The sequence below is a fragment of the Macadamia integrifolia genome, chromosome 12, assembly GCF_013358625.1.
Source record: "Macadamia integrifolia cultivar HAES 741 chromosome 12, SCU_Mint_v3, whole genome shotgun sequence".
In the NCBI taxonomy this organism is placed as follows: domain Eukaryota; kingdom Viridiplantae; phylum Streptophyta; class Magnoliopsida; order Proteales; family Proteaceae; genus Macadamia; species Macadamia integrifolia.
This window is the reverse complement of record NC_056568.1, coordinates 11,808,785-11,824,819: the sequence shown is the minus strand read 5'-3', so window position 1 is coordinate 11,824,819 and position 16,035 is coordinate 11,808,785. Positions and strand designations below refer to the sequence as shown.

Here is a 16,035-nt window from a genome sequence, read left to right as displayed (position 1 = left end):
TAATAATAATAAAAAAATATATTTAAACAAATTGCCATCTCAATTGGAAGATTTTTGTATTAATTATCCAAAACTTGTATTATTTTTTATAGCCAAAATGGTGTACAAAAATCTTAGAAAATAAACTGATGGCGATGATGAGAATTTTTTGTTAAACTTTCTTCATGAATACAAAGAAGTGCCATCATAATCTTCATCTTATAAATTGAGGTCCATAGTAAATGGCATAACTAAACCAAATTGATTCTAGAGTTAGGATAGATAACATGTAAGCAGAAAATTGGTAATTTAATATACTAATATGGTGAATAGTACCGTTAGAAGTGTTGTGTGAGAAGGAGTCATTGTGGCCATCTATATAGTGCAAGCCACGACTCCCCTTGGGGGTTTCCTCTTCTAACTCTAGTTTGTTAGTAGATTAGAATTAGAAGTTAGTTGTGTTCCCTATTTTGTTATTTCCTATTCTTCCTAGGAGTAGTTCTCCAATTAACAAGATGCAAATGAATTTTGCAAAATCTAATCCAACAGGGGAAAAAAAAAAAAAAAACAAAAAAAAAAAAAAACAAAAACAAAACCTGTTATAGTATACTTTTCTGAGCTCTCTAAGATTGAATCCCATGCAGGGCAAGAAGACACTGCATCTTCATTGGATGTGGTGCTTTATGGTTTTAACTCAAACAGAGGCCTTATCAAAATAAAGAGCCCCTTTCTTTCCTTGGCATTTGAAGAATGAAAATGGTTTACAATTATGTTTACATATGCCTAGCATTTGGTACATATCCATACTCATGTAGATGCCCATACAATCCATCCAATTCCTCATAAATACAATCACATTCAGTATGGGTTCGATCTGCTGTAACAAACACATGCACACCACTCTTCAACTCAACCTAGCTGCATCCTGGTGTCTTCCTAACATTTTTTTCTCTCATTGTGTGCCTGATGTTTGATACCTCCTCATACCGGCCTATGGTTCCATAGATGTTGGACATCAACGTATAGCTCCCACAATGCACTAGCTCCAGCTCTAACAAATTCTGCAATGCGAACTCAACCAGTTTTGTGTTGCCATAGAGCCGACATGAAGCTAGGAATGCCCTCCAAACTACTGGGTTGGGTTCAGTTGGCATCTCTAGAGCCAACTCGTAAGCTTCATCAAGCCGCCTGGCTCGACCCAGCATATCAACCACACATGCATAGTGCTCAACGGTGGGAACCACACCATGATCCTCCTCCATGTGAGCAAGGATATTACGTCCTTGGTCTAATAGGCCTGCGTGACTGCATGCATATAGGACACCAATGAAGGTGACTTCATCTAGCCTTGCACTGGACTAACCCATAAGCAGGAACATATTTAAGGCTACATCACCCAACCCATGCAGTCTATAACCCATGATCATAATGTTCCATGACAAGACATCCCTCTTCCCCATCTTGTCAAAGAACATGCAGGCATCCCTCAGGCTCCCACATTTCACATACATGTCCAAGACTGCATTGTCCACGTACACGTCAACAATATCCTTGCCATAGTCATCTTTCCTCAACCCATTAACAATCATGTACCCATGAATCTCCCGACCACGCATCAATGCAGCGAAATTAGAGCATGCAGGAAGGACATCAGCAATTGTGATAGTATCTGACCGAACCCCAGCCTTTTGCATCCTCTTAAAAAGCCTAAGGGTCTTATCATGATCACCACACTGCTCATGAACCGAAATGATTGATTTCCATGAGTAAACATCCCTCTCTAGCATTATGTCAAAAACTATAAGTGATTATGAAATACACTTGCATTTTCCATACATTTCAATCAATGAGTCAGCAACTACAATCTCTGATTCACAGCCAAATTTCATTGCATATCCATGAACAGATCTCCCATTGTTAAGATCACCAATCATGGTAAAGACTGATAAGATCCCAGTGAGTATGAAGTTACTGTGGACAACCTCTTCTTTCCCCATTCTCCCAAAAACTCGTAAATCCAAGTTAACCTCCCCTATCTGAGCATACCCAATTATCATCGCATTCCACAAAACAACATCTATGTCAGTCAATTCTTCGAACAATTTCTGTGCTTCTTGAACGAAGTTAAATTTTAGATAGAAATTGATCAGGGCACTAGAAACAAAGTCATTACATTCCAGACCAATCTTAAATAACTCATAATGAATCTTCTTTACTTCAAGAACCTTCGAGAGTTCAGAACAAGCTTTGATGAGACAAGGAAACTTGTACTTGTCAGGGGCTACACCTTCCAGCATCATCCTCTGGTAAAATTCAAATGCACCACGAGACAGACCATTAGTGATGACCCCAACAATGATGGCATTCCAAACAAAGATATTTCGATCATGGGCTCCATTAAAGATGGAAAGGGCATCACCCAGTTGATTGCATTTGGAGTACATATTGATCAAGCTAGTGACGAAGAAGGGGGAACAGAGCAAACCAGTGACAACCAAACATGAATGGATTTCTTTTCCTGTAGTGAGGTTTTTGTTGAAGGCACAGGATTGGAGGTGGGTAATGCAGTGGCTTAGATTTGTGGGATATTCCTTTGTTGCTTCAATAGTGGTTGCAGAGGAAGAAAAGTTGGGTAGGCGAGGAGATTTCTTAACTAGCCTGCTGTAAAGGAGTATGAATATCATAATTACTATAATCTTTCTTCATACTAATTGAGGTTCCCAGAAAGTAGTATGATCGCACCAAACTGATTCCAGAGATTTTTAGGAGTTGAAAGTCAGTATGGCCAGGAAGTTATGGACAGGGAAGAGAGACAGAGAAGCTCACGCTTCACAATGGGAATAGAATTTTGTGTAGTACAGGCCCCTAAACTCACTTTTCGTTATGGAAAAGAAGCGGTGAAAGTTAAGCATCTTTTGAGAAGAAGGAATGAAGAAGGCGCTGTACGGCTTAACTTTGAATTTGTGATGTGGCAGATGTCAATTGCTCGGTTCGGTTTCGGTCTAAGAATGAGGGAGATCAAAACCAATCCGATAAGAAACTTTGGTTTTCGATCGATTTTAGTTTCGATTTATTTCAGTTTTTCAATATTGAGTTAATACCGGTTTAGATCGATTTATTATTGGACTTGAACCATAATGAAATCTTTAACTTATAGATTTGATGAAAAAACCACTTTAAATTTATGATTAAATCATGGGTTATTGTTGTAAGGGAACTAATATTGAAACCAATGTATAACAAATTACTAAGAAAATAACTAATATTGAAATCACAAAATGAATCATATTATCCCCAATCATTCATTTAACTATCCAACCAGTTTTGTATAGTGAACAAAGAAATCAATGGAAGCATTATTACAATTTATAAATAATTTATCTGTTCATAACCTAATATTCAATGATTTGTAACAATTCTCCTTACAAAAAAAAATTTTCTCACTAATATTATGAAAAATAGATATTCAATTCATCAATTTATAATCTCATAATCATTTATTTTTTTATCGGTTTCATTCGGTTTGGTTATTGGTCAGTTTGGTTTGGACCGGTTTTCAACAGGTTCCAACATACCTCAGTCCAAAACCAATCCAATAAGGATCAATTTGGTTTGGTTTGGTTCGGTTCGGGTTTTATTGATTGGTTTCAGTCCATCCACGATTTGTCAATTGTGAGGGTGTTTTTGGTATTTCGATAGGGGCAATCCGTCTTGTGTGTGACCACGCACGGCCGTGCACAAAACCGTTGACCAAAATTAACTAAGAAGCCTGGTAGTCTGGCGCATGAAATGTCGAGACACAGGCGGCATGTGAAAAGATTGTATTGCCCCCCCTCATGTATGAGAAGAAGATGCTTCCACTTGTGTTCTCATTGACCCGCTTGTTTGGTGTTTCTTGCACTACACCAGCGCAGCAACCCACTGCCACGATCTCCACTTAAATCACAAAGGCACAGATGGAGAATTAAACCTAAGACCGTACGCCTATTCACATAATCTCCAATTCACTCTAACCAGCTGGGCAAGAAGTCCTTAACACTTTAGACATTCATTCTAATTGTTCTATTACCTCTTTCATATTATTTGCTTTTTCTCTCTAGTTTTGGCCTGATGCTCATTGTATTTGAGAGTTTTTACTGTTCAATTCATTTGATTGATTGATTAAACAAAATGTGGATGTGTCTCGACATGGCCTAGCAAATGAGTACACTATTGGAAGGCCTATGACTGTTTTATCTTAGAGGTCGATTAATAAAGAACTTATATTGCATAATAGGGTGAATGCAATCTTAAAGAGAATGATCAATAGCCATGGTTCAAGAATTCAATCGAAATTTCGCAGGTTTTGACCGTATCCCAAAGGGTTGGAACGATATGTTCTGTGACTTTTAAAAATCATAGATTTCAATCACATTTTGACGAAATTTCTCATGTTTCGACCAAAACATGAGAAATTTCGACCAAACCAACTGGTTCGATTTGAACTAGATCCTATATAAATTAGTTGAAAAGAAAACCAAGCATTCTTTAGTAGAATTCGACCTCTCTTCTTAGTTTTTCCTCCTAGGAGTGGGAAACTTGGGGAAACAGTAGAGATTTCCATTTTTTCCTAAACAAAGTTGAATCTAAGGTTGGTTCTTGCTTCATCTACATAAGAAAGACAGCTTGGACAAAAAAGGTAAGTCCCAACTTCCCAAAAAATCAAAATATTTTTTTTATAGAATATACTTGTAAATAGAGTAAAATTTTATAATTTTTTTATACGTTATTTAGGAGGACCCGATCTACCCATTCATGGTGGCCAAAATTTTTTTTTTGAAAATGCATTTACCTATAACATATTCCAGTCAACAACTCAATGTAATGATTGCCGAACCTTTGGTTCACCACACAAGTATGACTTTATGTGTTTTTTTTTTTTTATGAAACTAATGATGTGAATGTGTTAGTTTGGGGGTTGAAACCTAAGGGCCCGTTTGATAACATTTCTGCCGTTTCTGTTTCAAGAAACGGCAGAAACATAAATTTTCGTTTTTAAAAACAGAAATGGAATTGAAGGTGTTTGATAAGTCATGTTTTTAGAAGTCGATGATAACCAGTGAAAAAATTGCCACAAGTCGTTTCCAAAAACCGCGAAACAAGTTCGCCTGGGTCATTTCTTGAACCATAAATAAGTAAAAAATTTTATTTCTATTTATAAAAATAAGTGAAACGAAACAGTTTTATCAAACGCTTTTTGCTCCGTTTCTGTTGTTTCTAGAAACAGAAAATGGCATAAACGTGTTTCTTGAAACGTTATCAAACGGGCCTTAAGTTTCCACGAAACTGGGAAAAATTTCTTAGTTTCCTCCAAAATTTTCAAGTTTTGACTTAAATTTCAGTCTCCCCAAGGATCAAAATTTGATCAAAACTTGATACCTTAAACCTTGTGGATAGCACGACTCAACTCCATCAAGTGTTAAGGATTTACTCGTGCTCTACCATTTTACGTAAAAAGCTACGCACACTGCTCGGATTGCCCAATCCATGTCACACTTTGTACCTTAAGAAACAACCCTCATGCCCCTGGCATCCCGACCCCCCAGGCCAACTCTCACCCAAGCTTTATATTCTCAATTTTTTTTTCAATAACAAGCTTACAACCTCAGAGCCATAAACATCAGAAAGTTGCAGAAGGGCAACAATTTGATTTTTTTTTTCTTTGGTGCCAAGTGTTATTATAATTGGTTATTTATAAATATATAGTAAATTGGATAATAATTATGCCAAATAGAGCCTTGAAGTACCAATCTGGCAATCTCTCATTTCATACCTAGGGGCTAGGACAAGGGAGCAAGCCCTGATAGACCTTTTTGTTACTATGACTAAAAAACCCCCGCTAGGGTTTAAGAAGTTGTAGTTCTTTTCTTCATCAAGTAGACGACGTCTCTAGTCTCCGACTCTCCAGCGACTGTTATAGCCTATTTATGTTTACTTCCATGGTTCCAACAATGAATCTCTGTGCTCTTATTCCATCTATCCAACGCTATCTTCATCTTCAAAACCCTTTCTCTTTCTCTGTGTTCGGAGATGGTTGGTTTTGATCCCTCCACCGAAGACCTCTGCAAAGCTTCTCCCAAACTCTCCAAGCCAGTGATCGCAGTCAACCCTCTTGCCACCGTGCTTGATGATTTCTTCCCACCAATGGTCGTCGAGAAGTTTACGGATTTTGATTCTATAGACGATTGGGTTGTTGACTACGATCCAGTTGAAATGCCGATTGGAGGAAACAACCAATGTCCCAATGGCTCTGTTACTAATACGAGTGTTGAAGAAATCCTCAAAGGAATAGTTCCTGGAGGGTTGGAAGTTTTTGGTTCTCAAATAGTGGAGGGAATGAAGAAGGTTAGTTTTGTTGTTACTTCGGAGAGTTCTGATCAAATTTCTATTCAGTCGCAAAACTTGGAGGAGTTGGATGGAAAGGGATCAGATGAATGTGTGGCTGTTGTTCACGACAGTGGCTCTGGTATTAATACGAGTGTTGAAGAAACCCTCAAAGGAACTGCTGATGAAAAACCATTTGTGGAAGGAGCAGTTCTTGGAGAGTTGGAGATTTTTGGTTGTCAAATAGAGGAGGATATGGACAAGGTTTGTTTGGTTGATACTTCCGAGAGTTCTGATCAAATTTCTATTAAGTCAGAATTTGTTGTTACTTCGGAGGGTTCTGATCAAATTTCTACTCAGTCGGAAAACTTGGAAGAGTTGAATGGTAAGGGATCAGATGAATGTGTGGCAGTTGTTCAGGACAATGGCTCTGGTATTAATACGAGTGTTGAAGGAACCCTCAAAGGAACTGCTGATGAAAAACCATTGGTGGAAGGAGCAGTTCCTGGAGAGTTGGAGCATTTTGGTTCTCAATTAGAGGAGGAAATGGAGAAGGTTTGTTTGGTTGATACTTCCGAGAGTTCTGACCAAATTTCTATTAAGTCGGAAAATTTGGAAGTGTTGGATGAAAAGGGATCAGATGAGTGTAGGGAAGTTGTTCAGAGTGTCACGGTAGGCGTCCACAATGTCATCGAAGAAACAGAAGTTGCTGTGAATGGAGAGCTGGGGTTTAAGGTTTCTTTAGTCACTAATCTGGAAAAGCCAGAGGCAATGACTGGCGTGAGTGGCTCAGAGGGTGTAGAACTCAGTGATGGGGATGAGAATGATAGTAGTTCGGGGTCAGAGAGTGACAGTTCTTCCTCGTCATCTTCATCTTCTTCAAGCAGTGAAGAAGAGGATGAAGAGGAAGAAGAGGAGGATAAGAGAAACACGATGGAAGTTGGAGAAATTGAAGAAGGTGAAATAAGGGATCTTGATAAGGGGATTGCTGCTGAAAGTGATGATGAAGAAGGCGAGGGTGTACTGAGAGGACCCATACGATCAAATAATGAGCTTGAGGTAATCATGCAAGTTTTCATTGTCTTATATCTTTACATATTATTTGCCTGTATTTTGTGGACACTGAATTTTAAGGAAAAATTTTCGCCAATATCCTTTTCAATATTATAAATATAAATATGAATGCAATTCTATATGTTGTTTCATTAGTGAGATTTTTAGAAGCGAAAGAGGAGATTGACATTTTGTAAATGCATTCAAACTTCCCAGTAGAATATACATGAACTTGAAGGGGAAATAATTGATGGTAGTTCATTCCTAAATGCTGTCTGTGTGTAGGTCCTCCTTATTGCTGTATACTTCTTTTTGGGGAGGTGTGTGTGGGGTTGTGATTTTGTGGGTATGGATTAGTTCAAGTGGTGATATCCATGCCGAAGAAAATCTTATGGAATTACCATTTGGTATAGCTGAGGGAAGTGATGGGATTTGCGAGAGAAAGGTTGACTAGAACTGACTTGGCATAAAACTGAAACATGGATGAGACCTTGAGTATGGTCTCATCTAGTTAATTGCATTGGCATGGTTCAAAGACTGACTGGTAAAGATAAATGAGAAGTCATCTTTCGATGTGTCAGATCTCTTTTCAAGAAAACTAGAGATTCTTGTTATAGAGTCTGCTCTTTTGTAATTGCCTTTTGTGTTACTGATTTTAATTATTGATCATCTATGATTTTCAATCACAATGGTAATAGGACTTATGACAGGAATATCTTGCAGATTCTCCCTCCAGTTCCTCGTGTGGATGTTGCCCTGGAACCTCATCATCAGACCTTGCCTGTTGGAGTTATTTCATCTGTAAGTCCATAAAACGACACTGCAATCTTTCTTGCTAATAAGGGTTCATAGACTGGTGGAAGCACCTTTTGGCATGGTGGTGGTTGCCAGTGCAGTAGGGTGCTGGCCTAAGTCCTAGGGAGTGGTTGCTTGTTTGACTCCCCCCATCAGATTTTAGACATCCTATGTCACCCCCACCTTTGGCCAGCCTCTCCTCTTGGAGCTGGGACACCACCCCTGGCCACCCTCTTGGTCCTGCTGCCTTAGTGGCCTTTGCCCCTCAACAGGATTTGATCACCCCCCCCCCCCCCAAAAAAAAAAAAAAAAGGGTAGGTAGACCCTAGTTTTGTTAGTATAATCTTATGGCCTATCTTCCATAAGTTGGGCCCTGTTTTCCGATCCAGGTAATTTCTTCAGTACACCACTTAAGACATTATCTGATGAAATCCAGTTAAAGTGGTTATCTTGGTCGCTTTATGAGATTGCCAATATTTTCCAACTCAACCAGTTAGTTCTCCAATTGCATTGATGAATCTATTCTCAATTTCAGATTATGGGAACAAAGGTTGTCGTGGAAGGGCTAGAGAAGCACAACCCCCTTAATGAGGGTTCTATCATCTGGATCACAGAGGCTAGGTTGCCGCTAGGGTTGGTAGATGAGATCTTTGGACCTGTCAAGAACCCTTATTATGTTGTACGGTACAATTCAGATGAGGAGGTTCCTGCTGGAATACATGAAGGGACCCTTGTGTCCTTTGTTGAGCCTTTTGCTAATCATGTCCTCAATGACAAGAATCTTTACAGAAAAGGTTATGATGCATCTGGTGTGAATGACGAAGAATTATCTGATGAGGTTGAGTTCTCTGATGATGAAAAGGAGGCCGAGTACAGAAGAATGCAGAGGATGGCAAAACGAGCGACAGATGATCGTCAACGTGGGAACCAGGATTTAGTGGACAGGAAGAAATATCAACAAAAGGGTGAATTCCGGAAGAAAATACACCCTTCAGCCCCTCCAGACTCACAACCTCCTGCTTATGGCAGTCAGCCTCGAGGAATTCTAAACCAACGACGTACACATACATCATCTGTTGCTCAACAAAAAGGTGAATTCTGGAAGAAAATCCACCCTTCTGCTTGTGGCAATCAGCCACAAGGAATTCCAAACCAACACCATACACATTCGCCATCTATTGCAGCACCAGTTGATTGTGGTGGTGGAATTCCAAACCAACACCATACACATACACCATCTGTTGCAGCACCAGGTGGTTGTGCTTGCTCCCATAGCACTGGACCAGGCAGTGCCAGTATGTCTGCATTTGTTCCATCTGTTTCACAAATGGGGCAGGCTACCTATTGTCCACCTCAGCATTTGTTAGCATTAAATAATGGTGTCTGGACGAACGGGATGCAATCTCAGCCGCAGCAGCAGCAGCAGCAGCAGCATGCAATCTTCCCAAATATTAATGGGCTGCCTTCCCAGCAACAGAATGCATCCTTACCATTTGGGCAGCATTTCCAGCATCCTCATCCGTTCTTTATGAATTTGCCAAATGGAATGCCAATTCAGCAGCAGTTTGATCCTAGTCAGATGCTACTGCAGAATATGACCTCGCCATTTGGGCAGCCAAGTTTCTCAGCAATGCCTCCACCAACACCTTGGACAGGGTTTGTAGGCCAAGCTGGATTCAACCAGGCAACATTTGGTATGGGCTTCCCGGGTCAGTTTGGGCACGCCTCCATGAATTCTGGCGAGCAAGGAGTTATGCCTAATGGTCCATGTAGTGAACAGAGCAATGGATTGCAGCCACCTGGTTTTACTCAAGGAGGTATGGGCTTCCAGGGTCAGCTTGGGCACTCATCCACAAATTCTGGTGAGCAAAGAGTTATGTCTAATGGATCATGTAGTGAACAGAGCAATGGATTGCAACCCCCTGGTTTTACTCAAGGAAGCTTTGCATCTCCCCAGAAATTTCACCAGGGAATGTCTTCGACTCGTGGGAGAAATATGTACCGGAGAGGTGGTAGTAATTTTGTGCGTGGTAGAGGTCGGAGGCAATCTGGGTGAGTTACTGTTGTTAATGGTTCACTTTTCGGATTTGATTTTAAAATTAACCTATAGATGGTTGAGAGATGAAGTTGTGGTAATTTCGCAAATTATGTAAAATAATTGCTTATAATGCATTAGCTTCTTGCAGAAATATCTAAATTGAGTTATATTTTTTTCTTTCCTAAGATATTATTTGCTATTTCATGGGTGCTATAGCTGCAGTGCTGGATATTTCAACATTGTTTTTCTAGAAACTAGAACACTACATTGATGTTGCTCCATTATTAGATTTTCCTTAGAAATCTGCAGTGGCCTACCAAACCATTATTTTTGGGAGCAGAGGTTTTTTTTTTTTTTGGGGGGGGGTGGTGGTGGGTGTGGGGGAGGCCCTTCCTTTTTTTGAGATGCACCCTCTATATACCCTTTTCAATAACCCTAACAACATAAACTGTATGTGCGAAGTTGTGGAAGAGAGAATAGAGGAGGGCAATAGGGATTGACTTCATCATAGATAGGAAGTAGAGGGACAAAAATGTCAAAAAAATGTAGGTAGTAAGGGGGTGGTGAAAATGTCAAAAAATTGTAGGTAGTGAGGAAAAGGCACTGTTTTGGGCAAGTTTCCTTCATCCACAATTAACAGAGAAGGAGAATCTCTTGACCGAAGGGTTCGGATGGTATGCAGAGGGTATTGGAGAACAACGAGTAGGAAGAGTCTTTTGCCCATTGAGGATATGTTCATAGGATAAGACTCAACTCTTGTCTCATCATCAAACTCTTAGCCTTTATTGACAAATTCGAAATACGCTTCCCACATGGGGATGGGATGTGAAAAAACTCGATGCAATTAGTTAGTTAAACCAAAGATAAGATGGATAATTTGATAAATTAAAATCCATTTTTGAAAAATCTTGTAATTTTCCCGAGCCAATTTCTCTGGGGGTAAGAAGCCGATCTATTAATTGAAACATGAAGGACACACAGGAGAAGGATTACAATATTCCTTCAGGCAGTTCTGGTCAGACGGCCCTATTCATATTGAATAGGGCCTTTCGGGTTAAGGAATCAACATTAGGGTTAGATTCCTTCGGAATAAAACACAAAGACACAATCAACAAAACGAGAAGCTAAGAATTTGGGATAAAAATCCTCTGAAATTCTAATCTTGTGCAATTGTGTGCAACACCCCCTGCAGAGGTTGACACATATACAATGCCAAATGAACGGTCCAGATCCGTCCTCCATTGATACAATCCTAAACCAGTGGTTCACCAACTTAAACCAAACCGTATCAGAGCAAACCGGTTCGGTTTGGATCAATTTGAAATAAAAGGTATGAGAGTTTCCCTCTCTCCTTTTGACTCTCTCTCGACTCTCCTCTCTGTTACGTCTTCAGCCCTAAGCCTCTCTTTCACTCCCAGCGCCTTGCTCTCTCGACTCTCTCTCTCTCTCTCTCTCTCTCTCCTCTTTTGACTCTCTCTTTCTCTCGACTCTCCCTCTCTGTTACGTCTTCTGCCCTAACCCTCTCTTTCACTCCCTGCTCCTTGCTCTCTGCTCTCTTGACTCCGCTCTCGACTATCTCTCTCTCTTTGTTACGAAGCTCTCTGCAAAGGTATGAAGAACAGCCCCTACATGAACAACCCTCTCTTTCATGTTAATGTTGATGTCTCTGCAAAGCTCTCTACACCAACGTTTTCTTTTGTTAATGTCATGGCTTTTTTTTTTTCTAGCTTACCTTGTTGATTGAATCCTGGTCCAAGTTCCCAGGGAGAATTTTTTTTTTCCAGTTTTTGTGCATGAAGGTAAAACTCTCCTCTCTGTCTCTTTATATCTTTCTCTCTGAAAAGGCATCAATATGTCTAGATCTGTGATTTGAATGTGTGAAGTATGGAATGCAGATTTAGGATTATTTTCATTGGCTGATTTGAGTTTACTTATCTTTAAAATTTCAAACTTATATTTGTATTTGCTTGCTGTCTCTTTCAAAACCTAAGAGATTTAGGGTTATTTTCCTTGGCTGATTTGAGTTTCTTTTCAATAAAATTTCAATTCCATATTTGTATTTGCTTGCTGTCTCTGGCAAAACCTAAGAGATTTGCTACCTTTGTCATTGTATTTATATATATTTGTATGATTAGAGTTTCTTTTTAATAAAATTTTAATTTCATATTTGTATTTGCTTGCTGTCTCTGTCAAAACCATGGACATTTTTGGAATTTCTGCTGCCATTTTCTTCTCTATTTGATATAGAGTAGTTGTGCACTCTTGCTCTTGATATTTTTCTTTTCTATTTGATATAGAGTATTTAATTTTTTTTTTTAATTCCACTCTTGCTCTTGCTTTGTTAAATTCTATTGAAGTATTGTTATCTTATTGTTTTTTATTTGTTTTGTCTAGTATGGAGAATGTTTGCATGAATGATGTGAGTGAAAGATGCTACGAATGAATTAAGGTTGAAGCTTGCTAATATTAGAATCAACCCAGTTGATTGCCCTGATATGCCTATATTGCTTGATTTCTTAGATGATGTATACAATGGAGTACGTTTGAAGCATAAAGAGAAAAGTACAAGAGGTGGTAGACGATTAAAGAGTTGGATTGAAAAACAAGGAAAAAGAAAGAAAAGTGGAGGGCCAACTAATAGTCAATGGTTACAAGAATAGTAACCAACTCCTACACAACTGATGGATAACACATATCCCAGTTACATGTCACTTATGGTGAGTAGGTTTAGTTTGTTATGTTGTTTGTTGCATTTTTTATTTTCTTATTCAATTTGGATTGCCCTAATATTCAATTTCACTTGCAGGATTCTATTTCCCATATATTATCTCAAGCATCTGCAGCTCATCAATCATTGGATGAAGATTATATTTAGATTCAGCTAATGAGGACCATTATTTTTTTGCTATTAAGTACATTCAGTTAATGTCATGGCTTATTTTTGTGCAATTAAAACACACAGTTTCATTGGATCATTATTTTTGTGCTTGCCAATACATCCAGGATTCTAAGTATTTTTATTGATTTTTAGCCTCTTATGTACTAACAATCTTTTTTTTGTAGGTAAGGAGCCTTTAGCTCAAAATGGTAGAGCACCTGGGTTAGTGCCCAGGTTATGGTGGTTCGAATCCACCAGGACTTTGAAAAGTGAACGAATGTGTTCGACGTTGACTATTACTGCTGTCATGTGTTTCTACTGGTTTTTCCAATGGTTGGGCTTCCTTTTTTTTTTTTTCTCTCTGGTGATGTAATTGCATTCGTCAAGGTTTTTCAGTTATGGGTTTGAGAGAGTTTGGTTGGAATATTTTTGGGCGAGATAACAGGGCATATAGACTTTTTCAGTTTTGGGTTTGAAATTACATTTTTCAAGGATTTTCAGTTCAGTTCTGCTGGTTTAAATGATTTTTTTGGCTTTTGGGCAAATTTCAGTTCAGTTCTGCTAGCTTCATTTTCAGTTCTGGGTATGTATTCAACTGTGTGGCAAATTGGAATAGAATCAACTGGGTAGTTATGTTAACTGTCATGATTTATGCTAACAAATTGGAATAGAGTGTTGGATATTCATTTTAGTTAATTTTCTGATAAGTATTAGTAATATCTGTGTTCGGTTCAGTTGTTTCACTTACCTTTTCTTGTGTGGTTGAGGTGCTGCTCATGACACCGACTACCCCAACAGATCGAATGACAGATATTGTTGAAGCTTCAGGAGGATTTGTTTACCTTGTAAGATGCTTTCTCCTACTGATAAACTTTACATACTTGTTCATGCTTGTTCCTTGGTTAACTTGCATGTTTTAATGGCTGAATTTTTTTTACAATGTATTCGTATTTCGCTATTCCACCTCAGCTCTCACCGGAAAATTTTAAAATTCCGGTGAGAAAGCTATGTATATTGATATAGGACCCTCTCCATCTTTCTATTGTGTTCCAAAATTGATTTTTTGGAGCTGAATTCTGAAGAAGAAGAAGAAGAGTTCATCAGGGTGGAGTAAGCCCTCCAATTGAATGAGTTATATAATTGGCCGGCCTTTTTAATGTATATAGATGTTTACAGGATCTAAGGCTTTTAGTGTTTCTACTTGGCTCTACCTTGTTAATTTAGGTATCATAGTCTAGTAATGTAAACAGATTGTTTCACAGGTGACGAGATCAGTTACTGAGACTTGAAATCTGTTTTCTCTTGTAATGTCTTCCTTGTCATTGTAGTGGATATGAAATCCCATGTAAGATTATTCAGAGCTGGAAACTTGGTTCTGTTATGTTCTTTATGGTGTAACTTGGAACACCTCTGCTTAACTGATTAACCTGACTGATGAACATGTTTTCCAATATTGCGCTAAATCCAATTGTAAAACCCAATTCAAATGAGGCACTACTGTGGTTAACTGCAAAAGCCAATTCAGATTTTAGATTATAGTTTTCATGGCAGTCTTTTACAGAAAAGCCCAAGTCAGAGAGGTACTCTGATGTGATCCTCCAATATGGTGGTTCATGCTTGTTCCCTTCTACCTCTTTCGGTGAGCAAAGTATATTAGAAATGATTGGTGATTTAACTGTGATATCCATTGCCGATTCATGACAGGATGGCTAGCTAAGCTAAGAAAAGCTTAGAAAGTTACTCTGATGTGGATCCTTCTATTGGTGCAGAGTTGGAAAGGGTATGGTGATTCATGCATTTGAGGCAAAAAATTCTTGCCCAAAATTGGCCTCTTTTATCTTATCTTTCCTTCCATTACAGATCAAAGAATGGTTGTTTTTGCCTTCTTTGGTAGAGAGAATCAATGAGGTTGAGAGATTGGGCAAACTTGGCCTCTTTTAAGAAGACTATTTCTTCACTAAAAATAAAAAAGAGAAATATAAACCCCCCCCCTCGGGTGAGTGGAGTTAGGAGTGAGAAGAGGATGGTAAAGATTAAAGAGTGTGGGGGCTTTTGATGTTTTCAATCTTCCAAAATAAAAAAAACCAAATTGGAAAATTCAAGAGCAGCCCACTTTACTTCTCAATCGCTTCATCTTTTATCTTTTGCTTTGCAGATAGTTCCTTCCTCAGAAATCCTATAATTCCTTTTTTTTTTTCCTTCTTTAAAATAAGACAAAAATAGATTTTTCAGTAAAAGGACAGAGCTGTTCATAACAAGGGACCTATTCTTGCAGATGATCATTATTTGCTCTCAAATTGATGGTTTGCTCAGTATATATATGCTGTGTTTCAGTGTTTCTTTTTTAGGACTTGATATGCTCGAATTCCAAAGTTTCTGACAAGGATCTTTTGGTTTCTAACATTCTCTGCACTTGTTAAGGTGAATATGAGGATCTTTTGTTCCACTCCTCACAATTACAAATGGGTTTTTCTTTCTTTATTCCTTCATGGTTGTCCTTGCAGAGAACTTTTGTTCTGAGTTATCTGCAAGACTCCTTTTTTTTTTCTTCCTCTTTGTAATATAATCTTCTTTTGTGGGATAAATTTTTAAATTGGTTTCTCATTTACCTTTTTCTTTTCCCTCGGTTGCAAGGAAGTTGGTATTGTGATGCATGTTTGACTGTGAATTTGATCTGCTTAGATGAATTATGAATTAGATCATTTTCTCAAGCTTGAAGTTTGGGTTGTGCACTCACCGGCATGGGTCTCCATTTAATGAAGTGGAGAATAAAAGTTATGATGTGATTGATCATGTGATTACTGTTGGGAAGTTGAATGTAAAACACATGAAAATTTAAGTTCCTTTGAAGGTAATTGAATTTTTGAAATTTGTTACTACTGGATAGAAGAAAATGGAACCATCAGCTCAGAAGAATTTTGACAGAATT

The 16,035-nt window shown here is 38.5% G+C and overlaps 1 protein-coding gene and 1 pseudogene across 7 annotated transcripts; one reads left to right on the top strand and one right to left on the bottom strand.

Annotated features, from left to right (window-relative positions):
• Nucleotides 1-752: 752 nt before the first annotated feature.
• On the bottom strand, nt 753-2,663 carry LOC122094733 (annotated as a pseudogene).
• Nucleotides 2,664-5,789: 3,126 nt separating this feature from the next.
• On the top strand, nt 5,790-14,492 carry LOC122058060. 7 transcript variants are annotated; one of them, XM_042620485.1, is made up of 7 exons: nt 5,790-7,401; nt 8,119-8,196; nt 8,726-10,052; nt 10,148-10,242; nt 12,623-12,647; nt 12,749-12,945; nt 13,035-14,492. In XM_042620485.1, exons 1-4 carry the CDS (start codon nt 6,049-6,051, stop codon nt 10,204-10,206), a joined length of 2,817 nt encoding a protein of 938 aa, XP_042476419.1. In that variant the 5' UTR covers nt 5,790-6,048; the 3' UTR covers nt 10,207-10,242; nt 12,623-12,647; nt 12,749-12,945; nt 13,035-14,492. The 7 variants fall into 7 exon arrangements, with proteins under 7 accessions (XP_042476419.1, XP_042476420.1, XP_042476414.1 ...); XM_042620480.1 differs by having other exon boundaries at nt 5,791-7,401; nt 8,726-10,242; nt 13,035-13,951; nt 14,076-14,492; XM_042620484.1 differs by lacking the exon at nt 12,623-12,647 and having other exon boundaries at nt 5,791-7,401.
• The last annotated feature ends 1,543 nt before the right edge of the window (nt 14,493-16,035 follow it).

Excerpts from the sequence above, each read along its gene's own strand:
- LOC122058060 (XM_042620480.1), top strand. The coding sequence starts at position 6,049 with ATGGTTGGTTTTGATCCCTCCACCGAAGACCTCTGCAAAGCTTCTCCC. Across the intron at positions 10,243-12,622 it reads AGAGGTCGGAGGCAATCTGG|TATGGAGAATGTTTGCATGA; the intron begins GTGAGTTACTGT and ends TGTTTTGTCTAG. Across the intron at positions 12,648-12,748 it reads AGAATGTTTGCATGAATGAT|ATGATGTATACAATGGAGTA; the intron begins GTGAGTGAAAGA and ends TTGATTTCTTAG.